This window comes from Nothoprocta perdicaria, unplaced genomic scaffold (assembly GCF_003342845.1).
Source record: "Nothoprocta perdicaria isolate Ctin4 unplaced genomic scaffold, notPer1 scaffold_30, whole genome shotgun sequence".
NCBI classification, from domain to species: Eukaryota; Metazoa; Chordata; class Aves; order Tinamiformes; family Tinamidae; genus Nothoprocta; species Nothoprocta perdicaria.
This window is the reverse complement of record NW_020455533.1, coordinates 4,563,121-4,574,794: the sequence shown is the minus strand read 5'-3', so window position 1 is coordinate 4,574,794 and position 11,674 is coordinate 4,563,121. Positions and strand designations below refer to the sequence as shown.

The following is an 11,674-nucleotide window of genomic DNA, read 5'->3' as shown; positions in this document are numbered from 1 at the left end:
CAACTGAGCTGGAAGGTATGCAGCAAGAATGTGAGGTTTTTCCTGTTATCTTTTAATCCAGTGGCGTTTGTGCCAAGCTAAGGGTGGCTGCAGAGGACATGGGCTGGAAGCAGCTTGTTTCCCAGGAACCTGCGAGTCTGGATGAGCCAACTGTCCCTGCAGAGCTGGAGCAGACGAAGCTTTGGGCTGGTGGGTGGCAGAGGAGGTGCTGCCTTTCCAGGGAAAGGTGCTGCCTTCTCTTCCCATCAAACCACCATCTCCTCTGAGACCATCTGACCACCCACTGACGCCTGTTCAGTCATGCTGGATCAGATCTATGGTTGTGTTTCTTGAGGTCCAAAAATAACAAGAAGAGGAAGGCAGGTGGACACACATCAATGAAGTTACTTGTCCCAAACAATGTCCAAGGGTAGGACCAGGGCTGGAAGTCATTGCAGAGCTAGAGTCTATTGTAAGAATGTTCCTCTATCTGAGATGAACACAGAAAAACTTGTGCTTTTTTAAGTATGAACACCCAAATAAAATTCAGTTATTCCTCTGACTTCCTTCAGACCATTGCTTTTGCCCATCTCTTTGCATTTATACAGCATAAAGAGTTCTCAGTCTTTGTTACTGTATCTAGAAACATCCAACCTATTACCTTTTTTTAGCTAAAAGTCAACTGTCCATTTTTACTCACTCATTGAGGAAAAAATATAGAGTAATTTTTTTTTTTTTAGGCCACATGTGCACACCATAATTGCATTGTAAGTAGCAGAGTAAAATGACATTTTCTATCATGTTTACGTGTAGCACAGTTCCCTGGCTGGGCATGTAGCAGGCCTTGGGTTCAGTGTGGAGCAACAACACAGTGATGCAGTTTGTTCAGGGCCTGTGCAAGGGGTCGACCAGGTGCCCTGTACGAGAACAACCTGTCTCCATGTCCCAGATCTTGAAGCCTTTCTCCCATACAGGTGATTTAGTTGCAGCAAAAAAAAGGTGCAGCATGAGCAGGCTGCACTTCACCTTCAGTTCTCTGCTGCTTTAGCACAAATAGCTGGGCCCAACCTCAGCTCAAGGCAATGTTAAAAACTTCCTGCTTTTTTTTAAAACCTGTCAAACCGTGGAGTTAAGTCCTTTGGTTTCACTAAACCCCTTCATCATCGGCATGGCCTTAATTTCCAGCCATTTCTCCCCACTCCCAACATTGCAGTCTGTGTTTTTTTTCCCTTAGCAGCACTGAGGCTTCATAAAGCCCTGCAAAGAACCAAATGCAAGAGCTCATCTTGGAAAGATCAGACCTGAGGGGAGAGCCTCGGGGCTTTCAGAGGATCCAGGTCCTGCTTCCAAGCAGAGAGGACACCAGGCGGGCTAGCAGGAACAGAACTTCTTATCCCTTTATGKCCTTCTCAAAGATGCAGAGTCAGGCTGGCCCATTGCTCAGGCCTGCTGGCTCTGGGCATCCCTTGGACAGGGACGCAGCCTCATCCCCAGGCTTTTTATGTCGATGGCATGAGAGCCAGCTCAGCTTGGTGGGTTCTTTGAGCTCCAGCTCCTCCTATTTCGGTGCTGCATGTTCCAGTGAACATAAAAATACCACCTCAGCCTACGAAATCTGATAGAAACCATCAACAATGTGTGTGCATTCTGTCTATGTGGACAGAGAAAGGCAGGTATGGACAATTCACATGGATTTATACGCCATGAAGCTAGAGATTTTAATGAGCTATGGCTAGGCATGGCATAGGTAGATAYGCAGGAATCCAGGGCTCATAAGAAAAAGAAAATACACTAAATTACCTCTCTCTCTGGGCTACTTCTCAAGGACGTTTCTGGCCTCGAGCAGATGTGAAAAGCCTAGAACCACRACAAATTGCTCGGCTCATCATGATTAATAAAGGAATCATTACTGTGGAACATGTGGTTTGGAAACCAGTTAATACTGGACTCCAATTATCTTTCCTACCGAATAAACCTCAGCCTGAGTGAGGTTTTGTCCAGGGGAACCAAGAGGTGAAAAACCTGAATTGCATCAAACGTGTTGCACCTGTGCATGCAGTTACTGCCGCATGGGCAAGAGCAACTCGTCCGTCACTGTCATGAAAAAGCTGTTCTTGAATTCACTAGAACGTTTATTTGATAATGATAGGCATTTTTGGGTGCTGTTTGCAAACATACTATTGTAGTATGTTTGCACACAGCTATTTAACCTGCTGCYGATGGGACCTTTGTGTCATGCACTTAGCTGGATTGTACAAAAAGAGACTCCTTGAGAGTCTTGACAAAGAGGTGCAGCCAGGTAGAAAGCACACGTGGGCTGCACTTACCCAGTGTCCTCATTTGGGTCATTTCAGGAATGCAGCAACCACTCAAGAGTGAAGAAGAGGACTAGGGACCAAAAAAAAACCCAGGAAAAAGCAGGAAAATGGACAAGTCCCAAAGCGATGGGCAGCTCTTGGAAAAAAAAAAAAAATATGGGAGTCTTGCTGCCTCCAGTGTCATTTGCCCTATCCACCCATAGCCCTCGGCCTGGRAAAGGATGGAAAGAGAAGGAGGAAGAAAAACCTGCAGGAGCGAGTGAGAAAGACCATGTAAGGCAAAGAACTGAATTTAGCTGGCACATGCTCTAATCTTTCGTTTATTTCTGGTTAAAAATATAGCAATCCAGTGCAGTGTAATAAGAAATCTGCTGAAAAGGTAGCAGAGAAACAGCTAAAACAGAAGCAAAGCAAAGCTGAGTCCACGAGTCAGGGCTGCACCCAACCATTCCAGATGGGAAACATTGGAGAGGACTCCCCACCCTGGACACCCAAGCACAGRGGCTACGTCCCCCCCGCTGGCTGCAGGGATAGAGCTGAGGGTGGAAGTTGGTCCCTGGAGGTGCCAAATCCCAAAGGAGCCGGGTTTGAAGTGTCCCCTATGGTTGTGGATTGGGGGTATGGATGGCAAGCCGAGTCCCGGGCCGCAGGGACAGGCTGGGGGACACTGAACAGTCCTGTGTGAAATGCCAGGGAGCATCAGCCATTCCCAAGCTCCGACCACGCTCCCGTGAGGGGGATCATAACAGCTCCGGACAGGGATACGGCATCTTTAATGAGTATGCATATTATCAGGGGGACAGGGGAGGGCAGGAAATCAAGGCAGGCATATTACAAAGATGGTATAAACAAACCGATTAAGTGACATAGAAAAAAAGAAAATAAAAGAAAAGAATACATCCTTAGAGGCTGCCATTGCCAATGATGTTTGGTTTTGTTTTTTTTTTTTCTTTTTTTTCTTTTTTTTTTTTTTACAGGGACATGTTGGAAGCTGGAATATACATCCCGCATTACAAAGTGCAAAATACTACATGCTCAGAGCCCAAGCATGATGTCTGAAACAGTCCACAGCAAGATGTAAGAGACAAACCCACCACCCTCTCCCGCCGCCCTGGGCCATGCTCCGCTGCTCCTCCCCAGATGCCTTTGGAAACCAGGTGGATTTGCACGGCATTTGGTTTCGCTTTATATCAGGTGGGTCAGAATGGAGCCCTGTCCCCCCMCCATGTGAAGAGCCCCCCGTATCTCTGCACACGTGTGTTCGGGTGGGGATGATCTGCTCCTCGGGCCACGCTGCTCTTCGCCTGTCCGAGGACGCAGCCCTCAGCAGGGTGAATCCTCGGCACCTGGGATGCTGCCCTGTGTTGGAAGGGGCACCCGGGTACCACTTTTGACCCAGGAGAAATGGGCTGTGGACACCAAGGGCCCCTGGGGGGGTCTTCAGCCTCGCCACGCTGTGGGGAGGGGGATTGCAGGCAGGCGAGCAGCGGGGCCACAGCTCACACCTCGTGCTCCGCCTGCCCCAGCAAATTTAGCAAAACGCCAATCGCTCCTTGGATTTGGAAACCCGGTTAGAAAATGGGGCCTGTTCCCCTTCTCCCGTCTTTTCCACCTAAACAGGTTTATGCCGTCCCTGCGCTCCTCCTCCTCACCGCAACCTTTCTCCATTTGCGAAGGGAGAAGGGAATGAAAGTACCAGGCGCTTGGATTTTGCTTTTCTCTCCYATTGACTTAATCCCAGGACCCGAGGCTGGAATCAAACTCTCCCCGCGATCCCCTCGGCTAGTCTCCGGTTTGGGTTCATCGCTGTTGTTGGGGTTTTATTCTCGGGGGTGAGGGGAAGGGGAAGGAGGCTGTATTTTCTTGGGATCCCTTCTCATCCTCTCCAGTGTTGGGGGGGCAGAGTGTTGATAGCATTTTGCCATGCCACACAGCATAGTGTTATACAAGCAAAGAATTTTGGCTAAAATCCAAAAAACATTACCCAGGAAAAAAGGCAAACTGTGAGTGAGACTCGATCRTTTGTTGTTCTTCTGTGAAAAGACTTGGAAATCGTCGTAGGACAGTTCGAGTTAGGATTTTTTTTTTCCCTTTTATGTTGTTGTTGTTTGTTTGTTTGTTTTTCCCCCATTCATACATGTAACTTATTTTTGCAAACAAGACAGTCTTGAATTAGATGAAAAAGTTAATAAACAAAATGGCGACTCCGATATTTAGTAAGATCACCATGACTACCAGGATGGGAGCCGAGCCCTGGAAGAGAAACAGAAGGAGACAAGTTAGGAGAGGCGCTCCCGCTCCCTCTGATCTGCGCCTTCCAGCCGAGCRGCCCCATTGTCCAGCAAACTCGACTGTGCATTTTAATTTCTAATTTATTTTTGCATGTGGCTGCGTCTGGGTGGGTAGATGTGAATGAAGCCCTGCTCCTTGCTGCAAAGAGCATCAACAAGGGCTAAGTCCAGACCTATAGTGTCCATGCCTGTGTCCATGAGCAGCTCCAGCTGCATTTCCACTGCAGGGCAAGCAAATGAGTGGCACTGCTGGCCCCTCTCAGGTGCCCCACTCAGCTTTGATTAACTGCACCCCAGGAGGGTCCGTTCCTTCCCTCTGACCATAAAGGCAATATGCCAACTGCCTCTAATTGACATGACTTGCACTTCACTGCATTTTCAATTTGCCCATGTCCTGTTAATGCTGCTGTGTAGAACCTGACTAGGATGTGGCTGTTGGACCCCATTAGCATCCCATGGGATCACAAGACAAGTGCATGGCAGATTACACTACAGCCCGTGTTCATGAGAACCTGTGTTCCCGAGAACCCATGTTACCAGGAACGCRTGTTCAGGAGAACCTGTGTTCACGAGAACCTGTGTTCCCAGGAACCCATGTTCCCAAGAGCCCGTTTCCACAAGAACCCCCGCTCAAGAGAACCCGTGCTCCTGAGAACTCATGTGTTCAGGAGGCGCCATCCTCCCAGCCCCGCTGCCCGCTGCCCTGGCGCTCGCAGGTGGGTGGTAGCTATTTCTTGGCGGCGCTCGTATCCCTGTGTATTCCCACTGCAGCTGAGCCGCGCCGGCTCTCGCTGCTCCAGTGTTTTTCTTTTCATCTTTCTCATCTGGACACGGCGCYGTTGCCTGATGCAGCAGGAACCGGGACGGCTTTGCTGTCCTAGCAGGTCCCTGCACCTGCAGAGCCGCGGGATGAAGGCTCCTTGCTGACTCCCTGCTCCCTCCCGCGCAGGCGGGTTGGGATTCGCATTTGGGAGTGGGTGGGAGAGAGGATGCTCCGGCTCCGGAAAGGCATGCCGGTCGCTTGGCAACGGGGTCAGAGGCAGCCTCCCGAAAGCCGGGATTGCAGAGGCAGCCGGGTACCGCACATCCCGCCCCCCGGCATCGCCTTTTTGGGGGGCTTGAGCTGCAGCTCCAAAGATTACCGGGTTTCACAATTTTGCAGCTTGCATTAACGTGATCCCAGGTCTCAATCCTTTGGCRCCTGTGTTCAGGGGACAGTGATGGGATGCTGGCGGCAGGGGCACATGTACAGGGAGGGCATATTTACACCCCAGTAAGACAAAGTTATGTCCTGATGGGAAATGCACAGGGAGCCACGGTGCAAGCAGGGCGCCCACACCGCCCGCTTCCGCTGCAAGAACATTCCCGTGCAGCGACGCTCCGCTCGGCAGCCCGCTCCGCTCTGCACCCATTTGCACCTTGCACCTCTCCCCGTTYCGGGCAGAGCCGGGTGAAAACGTTTGCTTTGCTTTGCCGATACATTCACCAGAGCCTCTGCATTTGCCAGGAACGTGTCCCACTAAATGTGACAACCTGGGAGGGGAGGCTCTTTGCAAAGGGAATAGCTGAAATCCAGTTGTCAATGACAAAATCTGCTTCCTTTTTGCAGTTCCCACATTCCAACACCCTCTTCCCAGTGCCACCTCCAGCCAGGCCGGTCGGTGCTGGTGTCCCCTGGGAGACACCAGTGCATCCTCGCAGGGGCCTGCCTGTGGCAGCTGATCTGATAAGCAGCTTTGCCACTCCGAAGCTTCTGTTTTAGCTCCAATTACGAACCCTGCTGCACTTCTAAATGCTTCTTATGTCTGGCTTATTTCTAACTGGTAAGATCTCTGTGCCTTAACCTCCCGCTCTGAGCAAGCGCCTGTCCTTGTGCTTCCCTCCAGTAGCGGAGCCAGCCTGGTGTTTGTGTCATCGGATTCTAGGAAGAGATTCCTGCTCAGTGCCCCGTTGGAGGATGAATCACCTGTGGCTTGTGCTCTAGAAGGGATATATTCCTGGCAATAGGTCAGTGGAGTCCCCTTGACTTCAGCAGCCAGCAATTTACAACTAGCAGCTAATATTTTTGCAATTATAGTCTTGTCTTGTTATTGGCCTGGTGCAGCTCTGAGCATGGCTGGAGCTAAGTGCCACCATTTCTGCCTATTTTGTTTGTGTTTTTTATTATTTAGCTGTTTTGTGGCAGCTCAAGAGTCTTACTGGGACTACTGGGGACAGCTAGTTTGCAAATACGATTGTAGCATAATTAATTTAAGTATTAACAATCCATTATTATTTGTTGTTGATGAGTGCAAGCTACAGTCCTCTGCCATGGAAACCGTGGTGCAGGTTACCTAGGAATCCCTCTGGGGCCTATTAAGTGCAATTACTAAGGCCTTGGATCAGCAAAAATATATATGTGTATATATATATATATATATATATATATTGTTTTCCAGCCTCAGCCCCGGAAAAATAATGGAAACTCAGCACGGCATTAGTGTTGAGTTGACAAATTCCCCCTGCAACCTGTGACAGCAACAGGCAGTTCAGGAGCAAGAAGAAAGGTCCAATGGGACCGAAACGGGGCCAAATGACGGGTTATGATGGGCTCACAGTTTGGTGCTGCTCAAAGATTTGGGTCCTTTTGGCAGAAAAGGCTCAAAACCCTAAGCGAGCAGCGGGTGGCAGCAGCGYGGCCAGGCAGCTGCCTTATCCAGCCATGGCCTCGGGGATTAAAGGGGGTCAAAAGCCGAGTAAAAGGGGGTTAAAGAGGTTAGAAGAGGGTAAAACGTGGAGAGAGGCACCACGTTTCCCTCTGCATCTTATTGGTGCTATGAGTAATTCCTGCCATGTCCATACTTGAGAGAGATTAGAGAAAATGCATATATATACATATACATTTTTATACATGCATATATTTATGCATATATATTTATATATTTTGCATATATATCTATATATTTAAAAGAAATCTCCACAAATTGCTGGCTTAGCCCCAGTCCCAGAGGACTAAATGCAGGATGGCCCCTTCCCCGCTGGYCCATGGTGTGGTGGGACCTTCCCAGCACCTGCAGCAGCTCTGAGATGTCCCCTGTCCCATGCTGCTCCCCATGCCCTCACCCCCGGCTCCATCACCATGTCCCTCCCGGCTCCGTCACTGTGTCCCCCCTGGATTCGTCACCATATCCCCCCCTGCTCCGTCACCCTGTTACCCCCGACTCCATCACTGTGTCACCCCAGCTCCGTCATCATGTCCCCCTCGGCTCTGTCACCACATCACCTCTGGCTCTGTCACTGTGTCCCCCCCCGGCTCCGTCACTGTGTTCCCCTTGGCTCCGTCACCATTTCACTCGGCTCCATCCTTGTGTCCTTCCTGGCTTTGTTCCCATGTACCCCCAGCTCCATCACCATTTCCCTCTTGGCTCCGTCGCCATGTCCCGCCTTGGCTCCGTCACCATTTCCCCCCAGTCGCTGTCACCATATCCCCCCTGGTTCCATCACCATTTCCCCTCGGTTCTGTCAGTTTCCCCCTAGCTCTGTCCCTGTTTCCCCCCATCCCTGCACCCAGCCGCACATGGGCTGCCCCCCCAGCACTCTTCCCAGTGACAGCGAGTCCTGGGAATGCCRGGAATACCTTGCCGGGGAGCCCGGCCGTGGGGCGCTGCGGCCCCGGAGACCTCCCTGCCTCGCCTGATGCTGCAGCCCACGCGGCCCTTAGCTGCACAGACACAAAATTCAATTGCAGCCCAATGCTGCGACTGCTGCCCCCGTCCATTTGTAGCAGTGCCGGTGCCAGGAACGCGCTGAATCCGCTTGGATTTCACCCAACAGCAGGTGACAGTGGCAGAAAATGTCAGGGGTGGGAGGCTGCTGCTCTAGCGTGGGGCTGTCCCAGCCGGAGGAGATGGGGTTATGGGACTGAGTACTGAGCCCAGGCACATCCACAGGGAGCTTCCCACACCCTATCCCACACCATGGCTTCCCACACCTGCGTGTGGCTGCCCCTGCTAAGTGAGGACCTGCAGGTGGATCAGGCTCCATCCGTGCCTGACTCCCACCTTTCCCACTGGYTCCCTGAGTTCCCGCAGGTCGCTGGCACTTGCCTTCCTCCTTGGATGCTACAGACACTCGGCACTGGCAGAAATGCAGCTACAGACTTTTTYCCCCCCTGCAACCCTAAAAACCATGATATGTTTTGTACTGATCAACCACAGGCTTGCTGGCATTTCAGAACCCCCCTTTCCTTTTCCCATGTCTCAACAGTTCCTTTCTCTCCCCCTCCTTTCCTCTCTCAGACCCTCTCRCAGGAGCTGGGAGCATCCAAGCAACACCCTGGCAAGGCCTGAGCTCTGTCCTCATGGGAGATTCATGCCCAAGGGGACAGGGAATCCCATAAAATGTCCCTAAGGCACCAGCACAGGTGCACCCAGGCCTCCCTTCTCCCCTGCACAAGCAACAACGGACGCGACCTTGTTCTGCACACACAGGGATCAGTACCACAGGCTACAGAAAGAGCAGCTGCCTTTGAGGGTAATTTTAAGCCATTTGTAGGCGCRCGGAGCCGAGGGGATGACCCGGAGCCCCCAGTGCCCTGGTAGCTCGTGCCAAGCATGCTCTGAATCCCACGGAGCCTCGCGGGGAGCTGCTTTTTCGAATTCTGAGTTCTCAAAACAGGCTGAGCTGCCAGGGCATCCCTCCCCTCGGCTTCCCTCTCCTTTCAGGAATCACAGCATTGGGAAGGCGAGCGCAGGAAAGGGTCGGAGGACACGCAGGACGCTGCAGCGCAGATCACGGCACCGTGCGCTGCCCCGCTCTGCTGGGCGGCTGCAGCGAAACGCAGCCCGCCCGGCGGAGCTCTCGCTAGAACAAATTGTTGCTGGCCTGGTGGGTTATTTAAATCCACATATTATCTCTTCCTCTGTATTACATTAGCTTCCTCCCAAACCTTCGCCATCTGTTCCACCCTCAGTTATGAATGTGAGAAAACTGAACATGCTGCTTCACAGCTACAGCGCCTGCAAGTATGATGTGCATGCTAATACCTGCTTCGTGCAGCCTCGCACGCGGCCGGCGCCCGCTGCGCGTGCCTGGGCCTCGCTCCGGGGAGCTGCCAGGGCTGCATTGCTGCCTGCTTTGCTCCAGAGAGCTGCCAGCGCTGCATTGCTGCCTGCCTCGCTCCAGTGAGCTGCCAGCACTGCATTGCTGCCTGCCTCGCTCCAGTGAGCTGCCAGGGCTGCATTGCTGCCTGTCTCGCTCCAGTGAGCAGCCAGCGCTGCATTGCTGCCTGCCTCGCTCCGGGGAGCTGCCAGCACTGCATTGCTGCCTGCCTCGCTCCGGGGAGCTGCCAGGGCTGCATTGCTGCCTGCCTCGCTCCAGAGAGCTGCCAGCGCTGCATTGCTGCCTGCTTTGCTCCAAAGAGCTGCTAATGCTGCATTGCTGCCTGCCTCGCTCCAGTGAGCTGCCAGTGCTGCATTGCTGCCTGCCTCGCTCCAGTGAGCTGCCAGCGCTGCATTGCTTCTTTGCTTTGCTCCATAGAGCAGCCAGGGCTGCATTGCTGCCTGCTTTGCTCCAGAGAGCTGCCAGCGCTGCATTGCTGCCTGCTTTGCTCCAGAGAGCTGCCAGCACTGCATTGTTTCCTTGCTTTGCTCCAGAGAGCAGCCAGCGCTGCATTGCTGCCTGCCTCGCTCTAGAGAGCTGCCAGCGCTGCATTGCTGCCTGTCTCGCTCCAGTGAGCTGCCAGCGCTGCATTGCTGCCTGCTTTGCTCCAGAGAGCTGCCAGTGCTGCATTGCTGCCTGCTTTGCTCCAAAGAGCTGCTAATGCTGCATTGCTGCCTGCCTCGCTCCAGAGAGCTGCCAGCACTGCATTGCTTCCTTGCTTTGCTCCATAGAGCAGCCAGTGCTGCATTGCTGCCTGCCTCGCTCTAGAGAGCTGCCAGTGCTGCATTGCTGCCTGCTTTGCTCCAAAGAGCTGCTAATGCTGCATTGCTGCCTGTCTCGCTCCAGTGAGCTGCCAGCACTGCATTGCTTCCTTGCTTTGCTCCGTAGAGCAGCCAGTGCTGCATTGCTGCCTGCCTCGCTCCAGAGAGCTGCCAGCGCTGCATTGCTGCCTGCTTTGCTCCAAAGAGCTGCTAATGCTGCATTGCTGCCTGTCTCATTCCAGAGAGCTGCCAGCGCTGCATTGCTGCCTGCTTTGCTCCAGATAGCTGCCAGTGCTGCATTGGTGCCTGCCGCGCTCCAGAGAGCCACCAGTGCTGCATTGGTGCCTGCCTCGCTCCCAAGCCCACAGCCAAGCCCTGCTCCTGGGATCCAGGCTGGCCGTGTCCCCAAGGAGGGCCTGGCTCCGAGCAAGGCTTGTGCCGCCCTCCCTCGTGCCACATGCCGCGTCTCTGCCCCAAGGCACTCCTGTCTCCCCCGTTTGCCTGCAGTTTGGGACATCCTAATATCAAAGGTATGGACCATCTATATGACCTCAGTCCATGCAATGATGGATTTTGTGTTCATCTGAAACCTCTTAGCCTCCTGATGCTAACAGGAACAAGCAAGGAAGCTGCTCTCCATGGCRGCTCCGGCAGTCCCTAAAAGCCGGTGGGATTGGGCATGGGGAGGCACCAAGCTTGGCCTCYTCCCAGGCTGCTCCTGCTCATTTCCAGCTAGATCCGTGCTGCAGCTGCCCAAGCTGTTCAACGGCCCCCTCCTCCCCTCCCCACCGCCACAGCCTCCCCAGGCCATTTATTCCAGCCCTTGACTTGCTCGTAATGGCTAATAGCTAACCCCTACCTCTTCTGCTTGAATTTAAGCCCATTAATTCTGTTCACGGAGGACAAATTATTCCCTTCCCCTCTGCAGCAGCTGTTTATGTGCTTGAAGATTGCTCAGCCCGCTCTGCCCGGGCCTGAGCAGCCCCTGCTCTCCACGCATGCTCCCGGCTCCTGCTCGGAGCTGCTGCTGGCGGCCAGCGAGCCCTGGTCTGTCCCCAAAGCYGGAGCCCAGCACCCTGTGTCGCAGCAGCTCTCCCCACACTGCTCCGCATGAGCTGTAATGCACCACGGATCATTAATGCAAAGCCCGAGCACGGATCGATTCAGGACGGACCCTGCAGGAAGC

General features: G+C 53.1%; 1 protein-coding gene across 1 annotated transcript in view; it reads right to left on the bottom strand.

Annotated features, from left to right (window-relative positions):
• Window positions 1-3,302: 3,302 nt before the first annotated feature.
• The window catches only part of JPH3 (junctophilin 3), a 34,413-nt gene continuing 26,041 nt past the window's right edge, over window positions 3,303-11,674 (bottom strand). Inside the window, exon 5 of the mRNA XM_026042392.1 lies at window positions 3,303-4,550. Within this exon, the coding sequence (XP_025898177.1) occupies window positions 4,470-4,550 (81 nt within the window). The 3' untranslated portion in view covers window positions 3,303-4,469. The remainder of the gene's footprint in view (window positions 4,551-11,674) is intronic.